Source organism: Streptopelia decaocto (assembly GCF_964273445.1).
Source record: "Streptopelia decaocto genome assembly, chromosome: 11".
Classification (NCBI taxonomy): Eukaryota; Metazoa; Chordata; class Aves; order Columbiformes; family Columbidae; genus Streptopelia; species Streptopelia decaocto.
The window spans coordinates 4717023-4745012 of NC_138666.1; the positions used below are offsets into that span (position 1 = coordinate 4717023).

Consider the following 27990-nt stretch of genomic DNA (forward strand, 5'->3'; position numbering starts at 1 on the left):
AAAAAAAAAAAAAAGACCCATCACAGCCACTTAAACTCCTCTAACATGCAGCTCAGTAATACAACTGCACTATAATGCACAACAACACAGTAATTAATATGTGGGAAACTGCAGCGGGTCTGTGGAATCCCTGAAAGAAAATATGGGAGTAGAGATCAGCCTTGAAGATATTAAGATTTACCCTTGAGAAGGATGGGAGTAAAAGAGTATCCGGAGATATGGAGTTGTACTTGTGAGAGGAGAGGTGTACCCGTGAGAGAGAAGGGGATAGAAGAATAACATGGCGAAAAGACACGTGAACTGGTAGAATTGTATGAAAATGCACTTGTAGCAATAAATGGCACCTATTACTTCCATCTTGAAAGAACTTGGTCCATGTCGCTTGTCCGACTCAACTGCGACATCTGGTGACCCTGACGTCATCCTGCCTGAAGAGGATCTCGCATGACAAGGAGACAGCGTGAAGCTGTGAACAGCCGAAGAAGAGCTGTGGAGACGGAGCCCGGTACAGCTGATGAGAGCAGCCGAGGAGATCTGCCAAAGATCCGGATCGTTGAAAAGACACCTCGCTAAGGAGTAGGTGAGCTACCGGGAATGTGGGGGGAAACTTACCTAAAGAAGAGGGTACTATATTATCCACATGGAAGCTGCTTCTGAAGAAGCAGGGGTGTTAGCCTTCCGGAACTGACTTTAAGAAAAATGTTACTATGGGGCAAAGCACAAGGTTTAGAGGTTAATCCTGTGACAGCATTTAGTGTGTCACAATGGATGGACTTGGGAGATAAACTGTTTGATAGTGCTACCCAAGGGTCCAAGGAAGCAACTGAACTGTTAAAAACGTGGCTCTTGTTATTAGATACTCTGAAAGAGTTAAAACAGCAACAGGATAAGGCAGAGCTGGCGGAGGGAGATGGTCTTCCTGGCTCTCCTGGGCCAGATTCGGAGGAAAAGGCAAGATTAAGTACTACTCCGACCCCCCCTGTTACTAAAGATTCATCAAACTTCCCAAGTCCAGACTATCTGACACGGATAAGGATCCGCGACACTTTCTTGGAAAGTTAAAAGGAATAGAGGAGAAGCGTACGTATGTGTGGCCCTGAGATCAGAAAAAAATTACAGCCCTGCAATCTCTTGTGATGGAACAGCTAGCTGCGGGACACATAGCGGTCTCACATAGCCCTTGGAATACTCTTGTGTTTGTTATCAAAAAGAAGTCTGGAAAATGGAGATTATTACATGACCTACGAAAGGTTAATGAGGTTATGGCAACTATGGGAGCTTTGCAACCAGGTTTACCTTCTCCTACAATGATTCCAATGCAATGGGAAATTGTTGTAATAGATTTGAAAGATTGTTTCTTTACGATTCCTTTAGCAGAACAAGACATGGAAAAGTTTGCCTTTACTGTTCCATCTGTAAATAATGGACAGCCAGCGAAAAGGTATCATTGGAAAGTGCTGCCACAAGGGATGAAAAATTCACCTACCATATGTCAATGGTATGTGGCAAAAGCTCTGAGTCCAGTACGTGCTTTGTTTCCATCAGAGTATTGCTGTCATTGTATGGATGACATTTTGTTGGCCGCAGCAATTCCACAAGAATTGAGTGAAATGGAAAATAAAGCACGTGAGTCATTAAATCAGTATGGGCTGGTTATTGCACCTGAGAAGGTGCAACGACAACAGTCATGGCTTTATTTGGGCATGAAAATTTTGGATCAGACAGTGATACCACAACCTATAAAACTGCAAGTAAAAATCAAAACACTGAATGATGTGCAAAAATTGGCAGGAATGATCAATTGGTTAAGGCCTTATGTAGGAATCCCCTCTTCTCAATTGCAGCCATTGTTTGATCTCTTGCAAGGAGACACTAATATTTCTGCCCCTCGCACTTTGACAACAGAAGCACAGCAGGTAATCGAGAAAATTGAACAAGCAATCAGTAGCAAGCACGTATGGAGAATTGATTTGACAGTGTCTGTACAAGCAATTGTTTTGATTGATCAATGCATTCCTTTTGCTATGATCGCACAATGGCATGAGAAGTGGGGAGATCCTCTACATATTTTAGAGTGGGTCTTTTTGCCAGCCAAATCAAAAAAGGCAGCCCCAGGTCTTTTTGAACTGGTGGCTCAGGTAATTATTAAAATCAGATTACGTTGCATGGAATTAATGGCAAGAGATCCAGAAACGATCATGCTTCCTGTGCAAAGTGATTATTTGGAGTGGTGTATGGCTAATAGTTCTGCACTACGAGCAGCTATGATGAATTATATGGGTCAAATCAGTTATCATTTGCCTTCACATCCAGTGATTAAATTAGGCAGTCAGGTAAGATTTGGTCAGAAGCAATTGAATCAATCAAGCCCAGTAAATGGACCTACAGTATTTAGAGGTGGATCAGGAAGGATGGGCAAGGCAGCCGTTGTTTGGAAGGATGGGCCACAGTGGCAACATCAAGTAGAATATCAGGAAGGATCACCACAAGTGGTCGAACTTAGAGCAATGACCATGGCGTTTCAGGCCTTTCCTGGCCCTGTGAATATTGTGACAGACTCTGCTTATGTGGCTGGGCTTGTACAACGGTTGGATAAAGCTGTATTGGGACATGTGTCTAATGAAAAGTTATTTGGTATTTTAAAACTGTTATGGCTTGAAATTTAGAAGCGTCATCATGAATATTATGTCATGCATGTTAAAAGTCATACTACGTTACCAGGTTTCATAATAGAAGGAAATGCAAAAGCAGATTCTCTAGTTTCAGCAGTGACTTTAGGACCTGTTCCTGATGTTAAACAACAGGCAATAGCGTCACATCATTTCTATCATCAAGGCTATCGTGCCTTGAGACGACACTTTGGCATTTCAAATTCTGAGGCACGTGCTATTGTTGCTGCGTGCCCTGATTGTCAAGGTCAGCATATTCCTACTTATTATGGTACCAATCCCCGTGGCCTTTGAGCCTTGCAAATTTGGCAAACTGATGTTACACATGTACCTGAATTTGGGCGTTTGAAGTATGTTCATGTCTCTATAGGCACCTTTTCTTCTGCTATCGTTGCCACTGCTCATACTGCAGAACCTGCACGAGATGTAATACGTCATTGGCAGCGTGCATTTTCCTTCTTGGGCGTTCCGCAACAGGTAAAAACAGACAATGGCTCAGCATATGTATCCTGAAAAGTTGCTTCATTTCTACAGCTCTGGGGAGTATCTCATGTTACAGGTATTCCTCATTCTCCCACAGGGCAAGGTATTGTGGAACGTGCTCATGGAACACTCAAGTGTTTTCTTTTAAAACAAAAAGGGGGAATGTTGGGTGAACCACCTGATGCACGCTTGGCTAAAGTCACATATGTTTTAAACTTTTTGCAGGTTTCTGATGATGCCCAGATGCCACCCATTCTATGTCACTTTTCCTCTTTAGTGGCTCAAGAAAGGGTGGGTCCAGGGGCAAAAGTGTTGGTGCGGGATTTGCGCACAGGACAATGGACGGGTCCACATGAATTATTAACCTGGGGGAGAGGCTATGCTTGTGTCTCTACAGATCAAGGACCACAATGGTTGCCTGCGTGAAATGTGAAACCTGTGTTGCCTTCCTAATGATGATTGCTGCAGCTGCTTCATCGTGGATGCCTGCACAGACAAAAACTAACATGTGGATTACTTTAGCCAACATGACTGGCCAGGACTCCATATGCCTAGCTATGGCATCTCCGGAAAACCCGTTCCACACATGCTTGGTTGGCACCCCCCTTGATGACTACAGCAGCATCACACAACTGTTTCAAAATAGTGGTCGGTGCAGAGGCATTGCAACAAACTGTAATAATACTAACATGGCACTTTGGATTAACTGTCTCCCGGAAATAGACATTGAACCACAGGAACTGGAATTGTTGGGATCTGTGCCCATGGATGCTTGTATCCAGCTGGTTTGTGAAAAGTGCCAGGACAATATGCTAAAGCGTGAATGGATAAGACTGCAAAATGTTAATGCTATCCTTGATGACTACAGAAATGAAACTCGTTGGTGCAATGCCTTGCAGAAGAATCCAAGGGGTGTTGTTAACAATGTGGGACAGCGACCCCGAAAACTCCCGTATGGTGTATTCTTGATCTGTGGAGAGAGAGCCTGGCCAGGAATTCCTTCTAATGCTGTTGGAGGACCATGTAGTTTGGGACGATTAACTCTCTTAATGCCCAATGTATCCATGATAGTAGATCACAGAAAAGCGACACGGGAAAAACGTTTTTTGCATGCATATAAGTCAAAATGTGATGACAGAGTAGATTCTTGGGGATCAGGATTAAGGGTTGTAGGATCGCTTGTACCTGGTGTTGGCACAGCTAAATCTCTAAATACTTTAGAAAAATTAGGATGTTGGCTAGCTAAGCAAACTAACAGAACTTCTAAGGCTTTAAGTGGACTTTTGTTAGATGTAGATTCTGTAAGGCATGCTACACTGCAGAATAGAGCTGCAATAGATTTTTTGTTATTAGTTCAAGGGCACGGGTGTGAAGATTTTGATGGTATGTGCTGTATGAACTTGTCAGATCATTCTGAGTCAATTCATGAAAGCATACAATTGTTGAAAGAAGGGGTGGAAAAGTTACAAGTTTATGATGGATGGGATTACTTAAATAAATTGTTTAGTAGCTGGGGGCTTTCAGGGTGGTTGTTATCAGTAGTGAAAACAGGACTGATCCTTTTGATGATTGTTGTGGTTGTGTTACTAATGTTGCCATGCATGATTTCTCTGCTGCAAAGGGCCCTGCAGTGGACAATGAGGGCAGCATTTTTAGCACAAATACAAAAAGGGGGAATTGTGGGAAACTGCAGCGGGTCTGTGGAATCCTTGACAGAAAATATGGGAGTAGAGATCAGCCTTGAAGATATTAAGATTTACCATTGAGAAGGATGGGAGTAAAAGAGTATCCGGAGATATGGAGTTGTACTTGTGAGAGGAGAGGTGTACCCGTGAGAGAGAAGGGGATAGAAGAATAACATGGATGATAGCAAAATCAACCAATGAGATGTTAGTGCTGTAACTTGTAACCAATAGTGAAAAGACATGTGAACTGATAGAATTGTATAAAAATGCACTTGTAGCAATAAACGGCACCTATTACTTTCATCTTGAAAGAACTTGGTCCATGTCGTTTGTCCGTCTCAACCGCGACATTAATGTGCAAATCTAAATGGATTCACATGGAAAAAGCAAAAAATGGTAAAGGTACAATACAGGTGATATAAAGTGTGCAGACTGGTATCTAAAATCTCAGAAAACAACTATTACTTGCTCAGTAACAGCAATAAAAGAAAATGCAAAAAAAAAATCACAAGGGTCATGTCAAGTGCTTTGATGGACTGAGTGGGTTAACTTTCCCAAACTGTACTGGCATTCATCTATATCCCCAAAAGGCTTAAAATAAATTTTAAAAAATATTCTAAATATAGAGAAGTATTATAGAAGAGCTGTGATTTATTTTCCTTGCTTTTTGTCTGAAGAATGATTTGCAGCATTATTTCTCATGTGATTTCAGTGGACTTTTGATTAATACTTTCAGAAAACTAATGGAGAGTGGGTTATAGTAGATTTGTGTTTCTGAGTTTAACCATTGTGTTCAAGGAACTGCACAATAACCTATTTTTGGTGGGCAAAAGGACGAATATATGCTAGGGAATACAAGTTATTATATTTTTAAACTGAAATCAAGTGTCCACACAATTAAGTTGTAAACTAAACACAGCAAGAAAAATAATCCCCAGCAGTTAGTGAGTTTCAGATTAAGACATCTGTGATCTCTTTTGCTGCAGTGCACCAGATTTGTTCAGATATAAGATACAGGTGACCCACATAATCTCTATACATTTCCAGGTACACTTCACCCTGAATGAGCTTGTAGCACAGGGAGGAAAAGCAAACAAACACCACACAAAAAACCCTACCACACACAAAACAAACACCCCCCACACACACCACCAACCAACCAAAATTGACTCCACAGCTACAAGACTAGATCTTTTATTGCTTAAAAAAAATATAAAAGAATTTTCTTCAGACTCAGAAAACTGTTAGCAACTGTCAACTTTCGGAACTTGGCAAACTCCAGTTCCCAAATTCTCTCCATCTCCAAAGTTTCATAAGTTCTGGATTCAGGCACAACCACTTTAAATGGTCGTATAAATGAATGAGCTGTGCATCACATGCTAGTCATCTCAATGCACACTACACCCACTATCAAACCACACAGAAAATACTCCTGAAGTCATTCCTAGTTAAACTAAGCAATGTTGTACACCTGCATAGAAATCCACACCCCAAGTTTAGCAGAAACTAATACTAATACACTGCAAATTACAAACTTAATAGCAACACAATAATTTTCAAGACTCTTTTGAAGACAACACCAGAACTACTCTCAAGACTTTCTGGTTTTCAAACTGAGCTGACAAAAAGTACTCATTTCAGCTCCACAACTGTAGATAGACAACTACTGACAGTGGTTTGGGTAAAGCTGGCTTCACAGATGACCAGGTCTTCCCTTACATGTACAGTAAAACTGAAAATACAGTCAGGAATTGTCTCCATTTTGCTTGCCTAGCAATGCCCACTTCATTCTGAGTATTTAGTCCCTTACAGCCATTTAGAAATACATGTTACGTTTGTGCTTCCCAAAATCCTGAAGTAATTTATTATAAGTTTCTCTCAACAGAAACACAAGCCTAGAGAGCCAAATTGGCTCCTGAAGACCCAACGGGCTGAAGGCAGATGAGTCTATGTCAAGGCTTGAAGCAGTGAGAGAGGAAAAAATAAAAAGCCCCTCCTCATAGAATCTTTTACATTGCCCACAAGATCAGCCTAGTCTTGATACTCTTCATAATTACAAGTAACCCAAATAAACTGCTTAGAGGAAATGAGGAACAACTGCTCATCAAAACACATGGATTCAGAATCAGCTGCTTTGTCTGAAGTCTTTCTGGTGAGATTATATCAAGTCCCACTACCAGATAAAATTTTTAAACAGGAACAAAATACTTGAGATGTTATATTTCATTAGGAAACATTCCATCCCACACATTTGTTTTCTTTTCTTCTCAAATGCTGAGAAGTCCAGATGGAGCGTCTGCAGTACCGCCAGGGTGTCCTGGCACAACTACAATATAAAACAGTAATAATAAAAAGCCCAGGCTCAATCTAAGTGTGTTAAAGAAACACCACAATCACTACCTATCCTTAACCAAACTTGCACACCTCAAAATAATCGATTAACCTAACGAAAAAACCCTGCAGATTTTCAAGTTGCCACATCAGAGGTTTGTATTCACTTTCTGAGGTTTGTTCAAGGTTACCAAATGGTCAGATCAGTTTATCACCGAGACATCCCAAAAGTGCACAGGCCCACAAACGCAGTTACCTCTTCTCTTGTATTTCAGTTTTGGCTGTGACATACTAGGTATGAGAAAGCTAGTTCTATAATGCTGATCCATAAAGCCTATTGCATCCTATTTAAAGAAAGATGTCTAGTTACTTAATTTCTGTGCTTGCTACACATGTTTGAAACTAAGATTTTAAGTAACATAAACTAGCAGAGTGTGCTGACTTTGGTGAAGATATGTTAGGTACTTTCGTTTTCATAAAATTTTTCACTACATGATATTGACACTAATTATTTTCAAACATAAGCAAACCTTTTTTCAATTAGCAACCGAACACCACTAGCTATGCATTTAAAGCAAAAATAGAAAATATTCCTGTTTGAAATGAAATTCTATAATAGAGATTTATTAGTGTCTTTTGTTTTCTTACAGGAGAAAAGAATAAGGAGATCAAAACCACTCTGAAAAATTCTGCATTAGTCATGTTGTCTTTGAAACACACAGGAAAACTCAAACTAAAAGATAACCATTATTGAATAAAACTTACTTTGCAGTAGATAATGCCTTCAAGAAATACTCAGGTGCACTCCAGCATTCAGAAAGACTAACTCCTCCTGAGCAAACGTAACCTTTTGAGAGTAAGGGGAAAGAAGCCTTAGCTTCATTTGAAATACAGATTGTCACTGAGATTTTCAGCCATTGCAAATGTAGGTAGCTCAAGTGATTTGAATTCCCTTTGACTTTAATGTAGCTCACTTTGAGTTACACCAGCTGAGGACCTAATGCAGCAGACGATTTAGGGAAGGATGGCCCTGTCTGAGAGGACAGCACAGCTGGAAGGAACAAGCCTGTCAGTGACCACAGGGATGGCAGGAACCGGAGCCATTTGTGCAGTTCTTGGTCATGTGGTTTACGTGTGTCTTGTCCACTTAAAAATCAGTGCTTTGTTGCCTTCTAAGAGAATTGTTCTATTTCTTAAGAGAAGGAGGTAGCAAGAGAAGGCATGGAAATTTGAAGTACATCTTCCCCCCCTGCATTGCTAAGGATGCACCGCAGACAGCCCAGCAGATTGCTCTTGGCAATGTGCAACCTTCATGTGCCTCCATGAGGTTCGCTGGGCCAGTTTCACCCATTTAGCCAAAACTCATCCCCAGGAATGCAGCTGCCTGAGGCCTCCTATGACACATGTGACTCCACAAGTGTTCGGTTTGCTACATCAACTAGCCCTGTTATCCTCTACCCAGAAAATAATGTGATTGTTTTTGTAAGTGACTTTAATGATGCTCAAATAAATGATGCTCAAAACAGCTAAATTATTTTAATGCTTATATGAAGCTCTATGAATAAAATGAATAGAAAAGATGTTTTGTTATATTTCAATAAACAAAAGACACCCAAGGCTGAGTCATCCATTCTGCCTACAGTTATTCTGCTGTGACTGAAGGAGTGGGGGTATTTGTACAACATGACTAAAAGCTGGCCTTGATCTGATCAGATGTAACTGAGAACAGAATTTGGCCTACAGCTACAAAGTGTTCCAGTTTAAAAATCTAGCTTTATGCTTACAAGCGGTCTGCACTGCAGACAAATGCAATAACATGTAGATTTGGCAAACCATGTACTTCTGGAGAGGGAAATGTCCCAGAGCAGCCCGCAATAACAAATTGTCACTGCTCAGGCTAATAAGAACAAGCACTTAGCAAAGCTGATGCAGACAACTAGACTGATCTTTACATGGTGGCAGGTGACAGCAGCGACAGAGACATTTATGGAATTTGGAGCAGTACATGGAACAAGGGGACCGCCGTCCTCCCACTGTGAGAGTGCCTTAGGCTGTACACAGAAGCATCAGGCTTTAATCTCCTCCATATTGCTTAGAACAGAGACCATAATCAGTATTAGATAAAGAGGCATTTTCATATTTATTTATGTTCTGGATGGCAGAGAATACATGCCATCATTTGAAGCCTTAGAAATCAGATGTACTGGGGGTTTTGTGCATGTGTCACCAAGCATTAAAGAAAAGGATCTCTCGCTAATTTACTAAAAGCTGTGCTAGGCAGTTATAAAACAACTTTATAATCATCTGTTTGTGGTGACTGCTCCTTTTCCTATTTGATGTTGCAACCCAGATAGTGCTCGACAGCAGAATACTTAGCGGGATCATCATTCTGCTGCACACCTGGAGTTCACCTGCTTGCTTTTCTCTCGCAGACAGTTACAAGCCCTAAGGCAGACCTTTGTTTCACTCATCTCTTGCCCGTGCTACACGGCCCTCTTCATTAAGTTCACTGAGCTTATAAAGCAGAAGAGTCAGAACATGTCTTACCATAGAAGACCTGAAAAGACCATCGATCCTCCCTGTCTGAATGACAAGTGAGAGAGGATAAGAACAAGGATGAGAATGAGGGATGCGAGAGAAATGTTTTGTTTATGGTTAGACAAGCACAAATGGAACAGCTAGAGGTTATAAATGTCTGCATTTTTAATAGGGTGTTGAAAAGCATTTTGCAGCTAAATGAAGACATAAAATCCATGCTTTGAGGAGCTCAAAATCCAAACAGTACATTTTGGCCAGCTGTTCAGGGTGATGTTGGACTGACCTTTACGTTTCCCTAGAAAAAAAATGATACTTCTTAACAACAGTTAGCATGTCCAAAAACTAAGAGTTGATCTCTTCTCTTGCCCCTCTGACCTGCCCTAGTGAATGCAGGAGCATTGGATGCAGTTGCTGTACAACACCCCACCACCACTGCAGTGCGACCAGGGAAGCTCTACAGGCTGGAGATCTGAGTGCCTGTGTAAGGCTGAGCCTGTAAGCCAGCCTAAAGGGGCCCAGTTAGGGCAGATTGCTTCTCTCGAACCAATATAGTATAGAATAGCTGTCCTTTCAGGTCTGCTTCCAATTTACTGATTGGTACAGCAGAAAATGATCTTGATCTAAAAAGACAAGTGTGGTGGGTTTCTGCTAAGTCTGAGAAATGGAATCTCTCTCCAAAGTGGTGCCACTCACTCCCAAAGAAATTCTCTGGGACACATAGAAAAACATTCCCAAGTTCTTGCCAAGAGGCATTTCCTGTTTCTCAACCCTTGTATTCTCACCCCTTCTTGGACCTAAATTTAAGCCTAGTGGGTGTCTTTAGTTTGTGAACCTAAGAAAGTCCATGCTAGTTCAAAGAAGAAGTCCCATCTAGCTCTTTCATGGCTGTTCCTGGTGGTCAGGAGTACCTGTCTAGAGAAGAACATAAGAGACAAGAAGCACATAGCATGATTTTCCTTCGTACAAAATTTACAAACTTTTAAGAGTCAGTGGTTCAGGGACTGCCAGAGCTGGAGGATGCCTTTAGACCACTTTAACAGCAACTGATTGATTTGTGAACTTAAGTTTAGCATTAACCCAATAATTTCAGTACCAGAGTTAGGATTAGATCTGGCATTATTCACCATGACTGTATGCATATTAATTGACATTAACATTTCCTACCTCATCTGTGGGCTGTGAACACCAACTGCAGAGGCTGTATTTCACTGCTTAATGCAAGCCAATGACATATAGTTAGCCAGCTCACCCCGACACCCTTATTTTGAGGTAGTTCATAATCTTTCTTAAGAAGCTTTCTTAAGAGCTCACAGACCTATAGCTCTTAACGAGCAACTCAAGCACCTGAGAAAACACAGCCTGCTTGGCAGGTATAAACAGCCATTGCTCTTGGATCTTCTCCTCATGGTTCAGTGATGTGGAATGTGGAACTCTGACCATGTGCAGCCAAAGGAAGCAGAGATTTACCAATGTAGCATTTGGGTCACAAGAGAGCTTGGAAAACCGAGGGGTAGCACTATCTGCCTCTAAACGTATCCCCTTCGCTGGGTACAGCACATGTATGAGACTCCTATGTGTACATCTGCTGTCGATGTAAGTGGGGTAAAAGTCCTTTTTGTCTTGGATTAATGTGAAGTTTGGAACAAGGAAAGTAAGTTGCAATTTCCTTCTTCCACCCTATGTCAGTGTGTCACAATCCCACGCACACTTACACTGTCTGCTAACACTTAGCATGGGTCCTTTCTCCTGACACTTCAGCAAGGAACTTTTTCAGAAGAAAACCTGACTCGGATACCTCCAGAGTGGAAGCATTAATGCCTTTCAGTCACACACGGTTCCAGGTGATGCGTACGGCACAAGTGTCTGCAAGTCACTCACAGCTGGATGTGACAAACATGGAGATCTCTTGGTATCACATCAGACACTTGTGATGCCTTCATTAGCACTTGCTGCCTTCAGAGAGAAAACTGTCTTGCATTGGTTAACACAGAGGACACAAAACACATTACAACACCAAATCTTTAGAACGTCTCTTTTTCTGCTGTTAGTATAGATGACCTTTAAGTAAACACAAGTCTGGAAAATATATATTAACTGTAACTTCAGCAAATTCTGTTGTAAGAGAATGAAGAAATTAACTTTCACCTTTTTTACTTGCCAAAAGTAACTTCACCCACATGCTGGAAGTATTTAGATGAATTTAACATTCTTGAATTATTTGGGCTCTGTATTCTTATAAATATTTATACTCAGTATGAATTCAAGACAGTGTCTCCATCTAAAAATAGCATTCTGATTTGTGGCTTTGCAAACATGAGACGAGAAGTCAGAGCATTACAAACCACATAGAGCAAGTGTGTGCAATTATGCTCATTAAAATACTCTAAGTGGAAAAATTTTCATTACCCTGGGATACAAGAGAAGCAGGGCAGACACCCCCTGGATCCTGGCTGCAAACAACTTTTACCAAGACCGTGTAATCCTGTATTTCTAGCAGTTTGCTCTGACTCACAGGGACTTGCTTCCAGCCCCAGAGCTACAACCTGTCTGTGCAAAGCTGGGGCAGATGCACAGCTGCTTCCTGAGTAAATCCCTGTAAAATTACTCCGTGGGTTTCTGGAAGTCTAATAGGGGAACTCTGGTCTGGAATATGAAGTGTCAGAGTTGGAATCTGAAAAATGCCATGGAAAAGCTCTAAGTAGGAGATTTAGAGGCCTGGTCTTCCAAGACTTTATTGTTTAAAAAGCAATTTGCTTGACTGCAAGTGGAGGATTAGTGTCTGAGTATTTAGTGTTGCTACTCAATGGCTTCTGCCTACAAGTGGGATCTTCTGGAAGCAGAAGTATAAATGAAAACATCATCATCGCATAATTGCCATCTGTCTGATATTCTACAGCTGCCTTCATTAGGATGGACATTTTACTTTCATTCTACTACTGTCTGGTTTAGTTTCAAAAGCATAAATTTTCCGTGCACATTTCCTCTCCCACACATTTAGACTTTCTCGTTTTCCCCTCCAAACACCTTCGTGTTGTTTGCCAAAGATCCCCGTATGATTCTGTCCTAGAGAATGAGGGGGACCATGATCCTTTTCAGTTGTCCTCTGAATGAAAGCACTGCAGGAAGGACTCCTGTAGGAATGTTTATTCAGCTGTGAAACACTTTTCCAAAGGAAGTAGCCTAACACCTGAGTCATTTTATCACAGTGACCCAAAGTACTGCTGAATGTCTGATCATGTATTTTCAATAACCTGTGCTCCCTTGTTTGAAGAATGCAAAATGAAATACAAATCAATTTTTTAAAAAAAGTTGTGCATTGATTCTTCTTAGTAGGCAATAAACACTTTATTAAGCTTCTGATTCTCTTTCTTTTCCAATCCATGGTGCATGGAAGTGCGTCCAGTTTAATGTTTTTCCCCTGACAGGTGATGGTGCAGAGCCAGAGGAAATGGACACTCTGGAGAACACATACTTACTACGTGTCTTAGAATAATGAAGTGACTGGAATTCAACAGTTTTAATTTAATCCCCCAAGACACTTTCTCTAGCAGTACTTAGTTATAAACCTGATCTTCTTGGTAAACTACTCTCTCTTCCATTTGTCAGGATGTCAGATGAGTTTTTAGTGTATTTGCTCATCTCATTGGCACAGATATGCATCCACAGGGAACATGGCATTTACAGTGAAAGCAATCATAGTCCTAGTACGCATGTGAACTATAGCACTTCTGCTGTATCGCAAGCACAACTCTTTGGCCCGGAGCAGAAGCAGAAATAAAAGATGGCACATAAAGTATCAAGCTCAGGTGGCTCCATAATGCCTCTTGCCTAAGGTTTGCTTCTGGTCTCACCCATTCTGTGCACGGGCATGACAGTAACCTAAAGCAGTGTGCACTTACAGACTGGGCAGCCTGTAAAAGAAGGTTCTGCTTGTGTAACCGGTTTGCTAGTACTGTAATGGAACACATTTTCATGACCTAAATATTAAGTCTTTTTAATTGATCCCATGTTGGTGTAAGTGCAGAAACTTTAGATTATGTTTGATTTTTTCAAATTGAGTCTTCAGATAGAGTAAGAAACATCACCCTGTTCTGCAGTTCCTGAACCAATTCAGGCTCCAAACAGTTAACTTTTTTTTTTTTAAAAAAGGCATTTTTCCTTCTGGGCTTCCTCACTATAGCTGAAACTGAAAACAGAAGTGCCAAGATACCACAAGAAAGCTGCTCGTAGAGTATTTTTGAACTGACTAGAAGAGACAGAAAGATCAAGAAACCCTATGAGAGATAATAAAAGACAAGCGCATGAAAACTGAATTGTGATGTGGCCACCAGAAATACCACTCTTAGAAGCAAAAATACTTGCAAGTGCATCCCTAGAGAATGCACTGCCAAGCCCTGGTTCAGCAGCCCTGCTCTTTTTTTTCAAGCTAGATTATGCAAGAATCTTCTGTGAGCGCATGGACAGAGAAAAGCAGCAGTGGCTTTTGTCAAGCTATCATGAAAATCTAGGAATTACCATATTAAATTAGGCTATGCCCCCTATCAAGTTCCTCTTAGCAGTCATTAGCCCCAGATGCTCCAGAGGAAGCGGAGACAGTTCCAGTGTATCATATTCCCCAGGAGACTTCTCCGTCCTGTTTCCCAGAGTCAGCATTTGGATGAAGCATCGGGCAGGACTGCCTCCCCCTGCACTCGAGGAGCCCGGAGGAAACGCACACAACTTGGCCCCTAACTAGTAGGTCTCTGGGTCCTTTCAGAGTAATTCAGGGTTAGCTCTGGTCCAAAGAACATTTCATTTGTAAATGTTTTTAATAAAGCAATGGAAGCCACCCACATTCTGCTGGGACAGTATGGGTTTGTGTTTCTGAGCTCTTGAACCATTTCAGCAAAAAACTGATGCACACCAGGATCCTTTTAAATGTCATATCAGGCAGTAAGTGATATTTTGCATGGTGAGGTAATTAATTTTTTAAGTAAAAAGAGTCACCCAAGTAAATTCTTGCTCTGAACACACACAACAGTAGCCCCAGCTCAAATGTTTATGCAAGATGAGTACACAGCCCAGCTTTTTCCCTGTTACCTTTTGAGAGGCAGCGAGGCAGCCTCAGGCAGGGTTCTGTCTCCTTGGGAATGTCACTGGGGAGCTGTACCACTTCAGACTTCTTCTAAATAGGAAAACATTTCAAAACCAACCACACACTTTAATTACTGGCAATTAGAATTCCTGGTTTTGTGTGTTTACAGCTGAAAAATGTTAATGTGTGCCAGTTGTGTCAGAAAGTTTGATTAAGCTCTTTAAACTGAACTTGAAAAACTTAAAACACTCCAAACACTCTGTGATCAGAGTATCTTGGGCGGCTTTCCGAAGTGGCACGTAGAAGTCACAACTGCTTTAATAGTCTCCTCACTGCTCCCAGTGGACCACAGCTTGCCTTGAGAAGACACACACCCAACACAGTTGGCACAAGAGATTTCTGTCTGCCAGTTATACAAAGACTAAGCAGCACCTTAATCACATCTAAGGTCACGATCTGAATGGCAAGCTGGAGTTAAGACTGAGGTTCAGATTAATATACCTGGTGTGTGGTGGGTTATATGAGCAGCTATGAAATGAGATAAAGGTGAGGCTGTGTAAGTTAGCTTCTCTTTCAGAGCTGTGTTAGTAGTTTTCTTAGAAAATTAAAGACTGAAAGAAACAGCATCAATACAAAAGTGATGTTAGACTAAGTTCATAAGCAAAAAAACAAAGAGAACAAAAGGTATTTTTTCTGGCCTAACAGAGATGATATTTCTGTAGATATGTAAGGCCGATGATGAATGCTTGCCACAGAGCTCTCCATGTGTCATAAAATATGAGCAATAAAATAAGGTAAAAGAATTGAAAAGACAAATGACAAGCCTCTGTGCATCATTAATGAATGATGAGGGTAGAAAGGCAGAAGATAACCCTCCATGCATATAATAATGATGTCTTTGACTGGTGGTGCTTCTCTATGCCTGCACATTTAATAAGATGTGTTAGAATTAAAAATTTAAAAATCAAGTTCATGTGCTCCATAAAATATGAGGAAAGAAGCAATTCTAGCCTAAGTTAAGGTCTTAGCATTGTGCACCCTATTAAAGAAAGAGATGTGTTGATTTATGCAAATATTCATAAATGAAGCATGGCAGTATTCTAATACTGATAACAAAACAAGTCATACAGCCAGTGATCTCATGTCTCACTAAAGAATTTTGGTACTTAGCAAAGAGTTGGTAGTCCATGGGAAACTATCCATTACTGTATCAACTGACATTTTGTCAGCTGCTTTATATCTGAAGCTGCTATAGACACCAGGCTAACTAGTGGGGCACTGTATTTTTTCCTGAATATCATGCATTAGAAAGAAGACACTAAGAGTTCACAATTTGCTTGTAACACTGTCCATTGCAAAGGAGCTGAACACACTATTTAATGAGCACACCTAAATGGTACAGCCCTTTCAGCATCACCCGTACTTCCTAGGGGAGAAATGACAGCACTAAGAGTTGGCAACTTTCTTTTTGCACATCTTGAGGAAGTGCTTTTATGCTGTGCTCTCTGTTCCACTGAAATATAACCTAATGCTATTTACCGGGAGTCAAAGCTGCACTTCAAACTTTTTCCAGGATTAATGATATATCCACCGTGTTCCCAGAGGAATTCTCAGACAAACACAAACAAACCAGCTTTCCATTTATAAAAATTTTGGGGACTCCTGACGAGTCAGCCTTAAAAGAATGATGCCAAAGAACCAGAGGAGTGGCAGTGGAACCCCAAGGAGTGGTCTCAGAAGGGAAGGAGCCAGCAGCAGCTGCGGGACATGCTGGGGCTCCTGGTGAGAACCAGAAGGACATTGTTTGAGAGGGATTCCCAACCCCCGAGAGATTACCAACACTCACCATTCCACACAGCAATACTGGAGCTGGTAGCTCCCCAATTTACAAAGGGAGAGAAATTGCCTCTTGGAAGTCAAACAAGCCACATGAGCACAGTGGATATTTTATAATATCATCCTATTGACTATTTAGTTCTTTCCCAGATACTGCCAGAGAGACCAAACAAAAAAGCACCTGGTGTTATTCTGATCACACCCTAACCATGCTGCGTTGTTTTTGAAACACCTGGCACCATGGTTTGTGCTTTTTCACTTTGTTATTGTTATGGGTAGGTTTAAAAATGTAGGTTTTCACATTCTACTCTCTCTGTTCATATTTGCTCACACATAGCTGGGATCACTTCCCAACCTGCCTTTCACATTACTGTCATCCCCATGTTTCATTCATTCAGCTACCACAGACAGTGATCTCCAGCACAATATGTAACATTTCCTCTACTCCAGATATTACAGGCACAAATTAAGGTGTCATTATTACACTCTAGGACACACTTCACCATCCTTGGCTTCTCTGCCACCATAACCTCAGCTGAACTTGCTGACTAAATGGCACTGACAATTGTTTTGCATTACCAGGCAGAAAAACAAACAAACAAGCCTTCTAACTGTAACTCTAACTCTAACTCTACATATTGAAGTTCTGCTGAAGAGCAAAGATGCAGCAGGTATTTCTTGGCATCTCCAGAATCCTGCAATGGCCCAGCTCCTCTCAAAGTTCATTTGATTCCGTGTTTTCAGAGTTAGGACAGCTTGGCTTTCATTATTACAGCTGGTGCTAAACATTCTGACCAAATTTGCAGAAACGACTAATTAATCTCTGAATTATTTTGTACTATGACCTCGACAACAATAAAAAACTCAATTTTAAAAAGTGCTGGTCACAGAAGTGTCTTGTAGTAAAGTAACCAGAAGCAGAGCGCGATGGTACCCAGAACTGCCGTGGTGGGTATGTACAGAACGCGGAGCACAAGCTGTGCCTCTGGAGAGTGTGCTGGAGGGGCAGACAGAAGAGCAGGTGTGTGCAGCCAGACGATGAGGTGAGGCTGATGTCCTGGAGGAGAAACATGTCATAAAATAGGTAACAGAGTAAAAGCATGTCACACCTTTTAAAAAGAAAGACCCACAATCCATCATGATATCTTTCATACCTTGATATATTTTTTCTACAAACACCATTAACAACTCTTCGTTTTTGTTTTTCCCCCTCCAAACTTTGTTTGAATGTAAAAATGATGAAAATGTGTTTTCATGAACTATCAGTGTCTCTCAATGTCTTCCAGGCTAAGTCTACTCAATTGACAAAGCAAGTGGTTTTCTTTTCTCCTTTTTTTTCCATGCTGCCAGCTCTACAAATGCAACCTGGAATCAGAAGTCCGATCCTGAGGGCTCAAGTATCATCACCAATAATAAAAATCAGGTAACAGAGATTTATCCAAGAGTGATGCTGTTAATGTGCCAGACAGAGCAGAAGACCAGCTTACTTTTCCACAACTATATTGTCTCTTAATTGCTTGCAATAATAAAAGCCCATTTCCATTAGGTAAGCAGATACGTCAGACACATGGGCAGCAGGTCTATAGGGCAAGTGCCATTGTTTTATAGTCATTTCCCTCACTGTAATGGCACTTAAGAAGAAGTTACTTGCAGCATGTAAACTGGAAGTAGGATATGCATGTGGGTATTGTGTGAGAGACAGCTGGAGTAAGAAAAGCATCTGGATTCTATACAATAGAAATCTGAAAGCAATTAAAGGTCTTTAAAGTAAGGGACCCTGTCCTGTTTCCCAGTGAAGTGCATGGCCAACCTTCTGAGGTCTGTGAGAGGAGGAGTCCACCAGCAAAACTTTCAGGAGTGGAACACCAGCTATTTCTTTTACTACACTTGAAAAACTCTTGGTCAAAACACGAAGGTTCTTATTGTAAAGAAGTCATAATGTTAAGGTTCTTAGCTATGCAATTTTCCTTAGGATCTAGACATTTCAGTTTACTACATAAGGAGAACAAAATTTTTTTAGCAGTGTATTCTACACAGAAAGAACTGTGAAAAATCCATTCTCATGACTCACAACGGGAAGAGAGGAGAGGCAGCACCTTGAGCCCACGGGGGCTGGAAGAGAGGGAAGCATTGCTGGGTTGTATGATAAAAGGTTCTGCCCATGCTTCAGGGGACTACATACACATCTTCTAAATATACATCGCTGTATAGCTCTCAGAGTGAGAAGCAAGTAACAGACTTCACAACTAGTATTATATGCCAGTAAGAGGGGAATGATTTTTCCATATAGCCTTGCCTATTCACGCTTTTATTATAGTAGTGTACTAACACTGCACAAGTTGACTTGGCCAGCCCAAACTTACTATTTGGTGGAAGTTAGAAGCAGAATGAATGCAGTAAAAATGAAATTCAAAGCTTGATATCATGGGAGAGAAAAGGGAAAACTTCTTATAAAAGGAATTTGGAGAATGGCGAGTAAAAGCTGTACTGAAATCATATTTTAAAATTATTTTTATCCAGCTGAATGACAGAGCTTGTCAGTTCTGTGTAGTATAAATGACTGAATAGCTGGGATGAGCAATAATACCATGGCAGATTGAGCCAAGCCAAGATTTGATTCTTAGCTCTGCTACCAATTCATGCAGATAAATCATTCAAAGTCTTTGTGCTTTGACTTTCCCATCTGAGAAAGGAGATATTCAGCTTAGTTCACAGAGGTGTTGAAATGTTGATCATTTTTATGCACACAGCCATGTGAACTCATTGGGTAAAAGGTGATTTAGAGGTATTAAATATTCTTCTTGCTATAATGTCTGCTTTCCTCTTCACACTGTTTATGAGCAGTGCTATTCTTTTGACTGAACTTCAGCCCATTAGAACTTGACAGTATAGAATTTACATTCTTTGCAATGATAAATGCATTTCATTTCCTTCAAGCAAATACATTCCAATTCAGCATTTAAGCATAAAACTAATCTCTTCTGTTTCACGTGACTATTGAGTAAAAACAACTGCTCAAGCATTTTGTCAAAATTAGGCTGTAAGACTTTTTGCAAGAATAAGCAGCAATTGGCAGTTGAAGCCTTTAATTTGAAATAAGTTCTCTTCCAAATCTTGAAGAAACTGCCATCTCACCAAAGTCAACATGGTGCAATATTTGTATACATAGATTTTAAAAAAAACAACAATAAAGAGATACAAATTTCCCATCATAGTTTTGCCTCTTCCTCCGATAACAAACACTTGCTATGAATCAGTTCTCATGCTATCTGCAATAAACCAGAAAGTAATACAAACCCTGCCCACTCAGACTGGTTTTCCTGAGATATTGTATTAGGACAGAGACACTGTGGCAAGAGCTGCAGTTTGTAACTTCCATTATTACAGATTATTGGGATTTATCTTTCTTCAATAAAAATAGGTTTCCTTATTCAGAATTAAATGCAGAAGGCTGAGTATGATCTTTGGGTTTTGTTTGTTTGTTTGCTTCCGTATCAAAACTTGAAAATCTTGAAATGTGACCAGCCAAGCAATGACAGCTCCAGCTCCACACACAGTATTGGGGAACCTTACAGAGCCTGATGGTCCTAAGTGAAACATATGAAAATGGAAGTTTCTGTGCATAGTAGCCAATGTACCTATGAAATAGCCTAGCACAGTAAGATTAAATTAATGAGCAACATACACACCAATATTCCTTCAAAATGTGAATTCTGGGAGGGAAATCTGGGCCTGTTCTGCCTGGAACAGAAAACCAGGAGAACTAATGTGTAACAGTCTCCATTGGACACATGATGCAAAACCCAAGCAAGCATTTGAGTAGCTGGGACACCTAAAGAGCCCTCCTTCCCCAAACTCAGGTATTGTTAAGGTAAGCAAAAACTAAATTCTGTCATCAGGAAACGTACTGGGCCAGTTCTCATAGAAATGTGGTGAAGATTAATTTAAACACAACTGGCAGCAGCAAATGCTGCGTATCGCTATGTTCAGAAAGAGCTGATGGGGAGAGAGGACTGGGTCTTGGACCAAGAGTGTAAAAAAGCTTCTTTTCTTAATTTGTGAGATCTCTGTGGGCCATAATAAATGGTGAATCACTTATTTCATTTCCCAAAGAAGCCTGAAAGTCCTGCCTCCCTCCCAGAAACATAGAAAGTTGGATTTTTAAAGTTACAGATTTGTGATTTGCGAATTACTTGAGAGAGATTTGTAGACTGCAGGCACAAGCACCAGAGGAGTGGACCAAAGCTCCCTAGTGTCCAGAATGTAACCAGTGGTCTGGGTGAAATACCATGTCTTGTCTCAGGTGACATGTCAACTGCCATTCCCAAAGCTACTCAAGAGATAAAGCCAAGAAGGACAATTAACCCTGACTGTTGAGGTTTCAAAACCCCTGAATGTGAAGAGCTGAAAGCAAGAGAACTTGTTGCATTTTAAAGCATATCCCTTCCCAGAACAGGAAGATTGCTCCATCACAGATGGAAATGCTAAAAAAGGGGGCAAAAGGAAACCCAGAAATAAAACCAAACTAAATCTCCGTTTGGATTTCAGAGTAAAACTTTAAGCACTTTATTCTTTGAAACAGAGAAAAAATATGTGATCAGGATTTTGTGTGCACCAGTAGTAATATTGCTTAATTTCATCTTATAATCAAGAACAAAAACCACTATAAAACCTGTGCAATGGCCCTAGGATCAGTCTTCCTGACAGGAAAAAGCAGACAGGCTGTATGGCCCACCGAGTTGCCTCTGGAAGAAGTTTAGCCATTTATTTGCCCTGTACAAACAACAGTCAGGTATGAAAGAAATTAAAGGCTCACAAAAAGCACAGGAGGAGTAATAAAAATATTGCAAGACAACAAGTTGGAATTTAACCCCTTTATAGAAGCGCTCTCAGTGACCATTAAAACGCTGCCTTTCTGCAGTCATCCCATTACCAAGGAGCGCAGAGGGTACAGGACAAGCAGGTGTGGCTGCTGGGCCGGGTTTTCACATTAAGGGAGGTTTTGCTTTGAGCTCAATTCCCCGTCCAGCCCTGCAGGGCTGGCAGACCCTCCCCCCTTTCCCGACTGGGACTCCCACGGTGCCCTTAGATTTTTCTCCTTTTTGGCATCTTTGAGGTTGTGCTTCTGTTCCTGAGATCTCTGTGATGGACCAGTGACCTCGTACGTCTTGTTAAAGGAAAAGCAGCTGACCCGGACAGCTAATTATACAAGAAAGGAAGTCACTTAATGGAAGCCGTGAGATTTACCGAAGCCTGCTCAAACAGAGCTGGTAACTGAACAATCTTCGTATAAACATGGAATGTACGTCTGTACATCTGAGCTTAAAAATAATCCAAAACTTTTCCAGCGTGATGCCCCAAATACTGCTCAGCCAGAGGAGAGTCTGCAATTAGGTGACATTTACTTGGATTTAATGTTCTGAACGTGACCCCAGCCCAGCCCTAACAGTGCTAGGAAGACTCTCACACAAATGTATCTGCCAACCAAACAGCCTTAAATAATCAAACAGGAGGAACAGTTTACTATAGCAAATTGACAATAAAAATGAAAGAAAAAACTCCAGATCAAACTCCTCCATGACTGCGACCAGGAATAAAACTTCAACAGGTTACAAATTGTCATTTTAGCAGTTGGTCGAAATGCTATGTGAAAAGTTAGTAACGTAAAACAGACAAACTTTTTGCAACATTACCAAGAGCAACCACTGAAGAAATCCAGTAATGTCTCATCTCCAGGGAAGTTAGTTTATATTTTTAAGGCATATTTATATTTTTACATTTATAACTGTGAAATTATTTCTGCTGTAAAGGTAAAGATGGTTGAATGATGTTCAAGATTTATCAAACACATTTTTCAGCAACTGCTGAAAAATTGTGAATCATATTTTCCTACTGTTAAGGCATTTCTATAGCTAGTAAATAAGATATTTCTGAACTTTTGTCAGCGTGTAGTGACTTATTTATTCAAATGTAATTTTTTCCGCTATTCATTTCCCTCTCAAGGCAATTTTTTTGAAAGATCTTGATGTGGCTTATTGACCAATTTCCCTTAGCTATATTAAATTGTAAATTTCATTTAATTTATTAGCATTTGTATATATAGCAGGTAGTTATTCTTGTTCATTAGTTTTTATTTGTTTGTTTGTTGTTTCTGATGGTAAAATCATAGATCGGCCTCCATATACAAGACGGGGAAACTTAGCAACCCCAAGTAACCAACTAATCCCACAGAAAGGAAGACCCATCCCTTAGTAGACCAGACTAGATGATAAACCTTAAAATTCAGCACACAACTGTAAAATCAAAGGCACAACTATCCTCTGAAATTTTACCCTGAAAAGGCAGAGTAACCAGCAAGACTATGAAGTCCATTCAAAGAACTTCGCAGAAGCAACTGCAGTAATGGGATAGCAATACAAGTCCCCTAGATAAAAAACGTGTTTGATAAGAAATTCAGGTGAATTAAGGGATTCAGCAAGACCAACTAAACTGAAACAAATTCAGCAGTCATAAGAAAACCATGTTCCCTGGCACAACAGAGTTAATCTACAGCAATATATTCTGCTACATAATTGCTTAAGTCTGGTTACCATAAGACAGGCCAGAAAGAGATGTGACTGAAGGTGCACCAGGATGAACTCTTCAAAAATACATGGATTTCCCCTATGTTGTCTGAGTGAAACACTGCCTCAGTTTCCCTTTATGTGAAATCAGAATTTTCCTACTGCCTTGACAAGAATCCTGGAGTATCTGAGCCACACACAGCATTTTAAGATGCTGTCTCTACAAATAATAAATGAATATAGAAGCATCATACTAATCTATGTCTTTTTTTTTCCCCTATCAATACAGACATTTAAAATACATGAGGATTTTAGAAGGGGAAGAGAGGGAACAGAAGGGCAAATCAAATGACTGCAGGCCCCTTGGCTTTACCATTTTTCCAGAGTCTACAACAACAGGGACCTCTCTGCTTCAAAAAAGCCCATTCTGTTCTCTGAATGTGCAGTAATGAAATGGAATTTGCATTCAGCATACAGCACTAGTGGTCAGAGGGAAGCGTTGTCTCCATCAAAGATTGTGCACTTTAAATCCTTTGCTAGTTCAACTGCTATATATTTGATTTTAATTAAAGTTCTGTCATGAATTATAAAAGACCAGATCTTCAAAGTCATTAATTAAGGCCCCTCAGTGTCTGAATACTAACGTTATAATGACAAGTGAGATGTACAGTGCTTATCAACAAGCGGCTGCACGGCAGCAGCAGCAAAGCAAGCAGAACTATTATTCTGACATGTTCAGGATGGCACTTGCAGAATGTTACAGCACAGGGATCTCCCATGAATACAAACAGAATAGCAGTGGGGAACACTCGAGCTTTGGCATGGCACTAAGTAATGTGCCTCTTCCCAGAATTTGAGAAATGGGTCACTCAGTGACATGCTCCTTAGGGTCTGTCTCTGAAATCTGAAAAGCAGAAATTCTCTAGCTCTGCACTGGGCTTAGGAGCTGATCACACGATCACATCAACCGAGCTCTTGCTCTCACTATGTGTTGCAATAGTGGCTGCCTCACCAGCTAAGGGCTGGATCACACCAAGCTTACTCACATCTTTCACTGCTAGGTGCCTCATTACGCTCAACAGGCTCACAGACAAAATACAACACAAGCCAACGTCAGTGTGGATGGCAGGGTCTGTCCCCAGTGCTGCTGCTGATCATGCTGAGTTTACCAAACCTAAGTGAATACAGAAGCACCAAGACTTCATTCTTCTGCTGAGCCAGCAGTGATCTGGAGTTCCTTTTAAAGGCAAATTAGTTCTGCACATTTTATCCACAAGGTCCAGTTCATTTTCAAATACAGAAGCCATTGGCCAGATGACAATTCACAAAATGAAATATGAATGAAGACAAAATATATAGGTGTCAACCTCATTTGTAAATCACCGTGGAACTGGATGCTTAAAAATAAGTGGAAGAGTCAACATGTAAAAAGGGAGAAAAAGGAGAAGTATAAAATCAGATACTACTAGTCATGACGTTTTCCTTTGAAACAATGCACAAACTGATGCACTTTATATCTTAAGCAGGTGTTTGGGTTTACACTGGAACCAACTCAGGTTTTCTGTACCCTTTACAGATGCACCGCCCGCAGAGAATACTGGTAACTCAAAACCAAAAAACCCTTACCCAAAATCAGCTTGACTCATTTTCCAAAGTAAAGGTTTCCTCTTACTCTCTGCAGCTGAAAGTCTGACACTAAAACCTTTTTCTCACCTCAGTGCGGAGGAGCAGCTCGAGCTGTTCTCTCTCCCCAGTCCCAGGAGGCGTGGGCAGATCAGACAAGGTCCCGAGGAAGCCATCACCAACTCCTCAATCGCACTTTGCTTTCCTTGGGCAGCTTGTGTGACCAACAGCCCAACCCCGTTTCCTTTAAATTCAACAGCCCTATAAGCTAGAACGGAGTTCTTCAGACTCATTCTGAAAAATTTTATCAATATAAACTTTCAAAATACTCCACACTAGCCGTCCAATTTATGATGTCCATTATTAATTAATTGTTCTTGTATAGGAATTATTTCTCTGAGTATTTTCTCATTTTCACCATAAGGAATTGCCTTATATTGTGCTCCATTTATGGCATTTAGGAATATTTCCCCATTCACATCCCTTGCATTATTAAACTACATCATTTTTAGTGAAAGCACTATACTTTCCACTTTACTAGCATAATTTTCACTGAAGACATATTTCAATTAGTGACCTTAACAGTTAACAGGTCAGACATATGCTACTTACCATAATCAGTTGCTAAATGGACACACCTAAGATACTTTTTTATTTTATCTATTTTCTGTCTGAAATTCAGGGGTGACAAGTAGGCAATGACCAACTTCAAACAGAAATGTTTGAATTTAGTTTCTAACCAAAGTTTAGTTTCTCAAAGGTTTTATGATTTCTGAACTAACAAGCTAGCAGAATGTTCACTAGCAGAGAGTAATCAGAACGCCCCAAAGTCAAGCTACAAGAACTCACCAGATGTCACTTCATCCTACCAGATACTTGAAAATAAAATAGTTTAAACAGGTCAGAAGTACATTGGGAAAATCTGTAGGGACCAGAGAGAAATTCATCAAAGGAGTCTGCATTTTAAACCACCTTTAGACTATCTGGTGGTGTCAATAAGGCACAAATAAGTTTGTCTTGGTGACACATGTAAACTTGGCCTGAGGTTTTGCCCACTGTAGTCCAGCATATTTCCGCCAAACTAATTCACCCAACAGAAGCTTTGCAATGCCCATTAACACCAGCTGAGCACAGAAGCAGGAATATCTTGTTTAGACAAACAAATGCAATAAAAAAATGCTTTGTTGGAAGTAATAGATCTACTTAAAATTAATTTCTAATTTAGTAGCAAGTTAACAAATAAAATCCATGTGTCAACAGAACTTCACATCCTTATGCCCTACCTTTCCAAACAGAAGGGATGAGAGAAACACAAGCAAAAATAGAACTGTTTCCTTAAATGCTGAAAATCACATCTGGTACCAGTTGACCCTTCATACCTTGTCCCGCTCTCACCTCTGCATGCACACACACACACACACACTGATTTCCAACAGTTTAAAGACTCCCTCATGTGGTGGTCAGATATCGTGAATTAGATCACTGGAGTCTGCGCCAGTCACTGGACCCGCACAGAGTGTATCCTGATAGTAAATGATGTGGATGTTTCAGGCTTAAGTTTCGCTGGGTTCAGTCCTTCAACATACGTGCCTTAGGTGAGCTCACTTGCCTGCAATATAAATGAGTTCTTACTTAAGTTATTAATCCTTTTAAACTCAAATGGGGACTGCCGCGACTAGTCATTGCATCCTGGAGACAACTTCACCAAAACTGCTAATGTTACAGGTCAGACATGGGACAAAATGCACCAGAATCCCTCCTTTAGCTCAGCCAAGTTCCACGCTTTCTTCTGTAACTCTTCAGTTTCCTGGTCCTTAAAAACTCCTCTTCCTCAGGCAGGAAGAAAGAAGGCACTGGAATGATGATCCAGGAGAAATTACAGACCAGGATCCATGCAAAGGAGAATGAGTCACAAGGAAACCCAGGAAACCGAGCAGAAGCCAAAGGGCTGGTTACCCTGGACCTGGGACTGTCCCATGGGCATCTTCCTTGCAGCCCAGGCAAACTGCTGCACCACCTGAGCTTCAGGTTCTCCAGTGCCTTAGAAGTTCTGAATGAAACACTCTGACAACACCACATTAGCTCTGACAATTTTAATTGGTTATTTATTTTTCATGAATCCTGCTAAAATCAATGCAAGTTCATCTGCATTAATCAAATTTTTGTTCTGCTTCCTAAACTGGAAGCTATAAACTGACAGCGCAGACACTGGAAGTAACAAATACAAGAGGTTATGCAGACATACTGCAATAGTTTACCTGGAGACACACATCCCACTGTGCTCAGTTACAGCCAGATGACACTGCAATCAGAAGACCAGCACCTTTCTTGAGAATCTAATTGTCCTGATGATTATTTCTTCAGCCTAGCAACAGGTTTCATGAAACCCCACCAAGAATAAATCTGTCATTCTCCCATGGACTGTGCTTACTGACAGTCTGCCTAATGTATTCCTCTGGAATCACCAGGAAATCATCAGCTTCTGATAGAATTTTGGAATTAGTGGCAGTAGGCATCGCTGCAGTGCATTTCTGAAGGGATGACTACTCTGTCAGCAAATTACCCAGGACATCATCTGAAGTCTAATCCTGGAACCGCTGAGTGCTCCTGAATCATTTCAAGAATAACTTTCTGAAACAGAAAAATCCTTTGATAAAACCAGCATGTTAATACATTCTTATGTGTCTCTAACCACAGCCAAATCTACTTAGATGTGTAGCTTACAGCTCACAAGACATCATTCCCTTTTCACCGTTATTACTGAAGTGTGTCCTCAAAAGAGGCATTTGCCACCTCAGACACTGTGGTTTCTGCCATACAGTTCCTATTAATACATGAAAGTAGGCATTTAAAAAGTAAATTTGGCATCTTACTTATAAAGTAGATGGTTTAAAATTTTCAATATGGAGTGGTTCTAACCTGAAACAAACACAGTAACTAGAGAAGAGCATTTTATGACTCAGGAGAGATAAATTCCCAGACAGAAAGAGCAGCATCTCTAAAGCACACTGAGAACAGGATGATCCCATGGAGCTTAGACAGAAGTATAAGGAGATAAACATTTCAGCCCAAATTTAGTTGTAATACAGTAGAACTTCTACTCTCACAAGGATGTGTCACCAGCGTTCATTTTGCTTTGGGTATCCGAAAGAGGGCACCTCAGCTAGGATCTCATAAACTGCTCCTGA

General features: G+C 40.6%; 1 protein-coding gene across 1 annotated transcript; it reads left to right on the forward strand.

The window, feature by feature from the left end:
* Positions 1–441: 441 nt before the first annotated feature.
* LOC309444808 (uncharacterized protein) lies at positions 442–26870 on the forward strand (the record flags this gene model as incomplete). The annotated part of the gene is made up of 4 exons (XM_082062936.1): positions 442–580; positions 3378–3443; positions 3550–4535; positions 26638–26870. Exons 3-4 carry the CDS (start codon positions 3563–3565, stop codon positions 26868–26870), a joined length of 1206 nt encoding a protein of 401 aa, XP_081919062.1. The 5' UTR covers positions 442–580; positions 3378–3443; positions 3550–3562.
* Positions 26871–27990: the final 1120 nt, after the last annotated feature.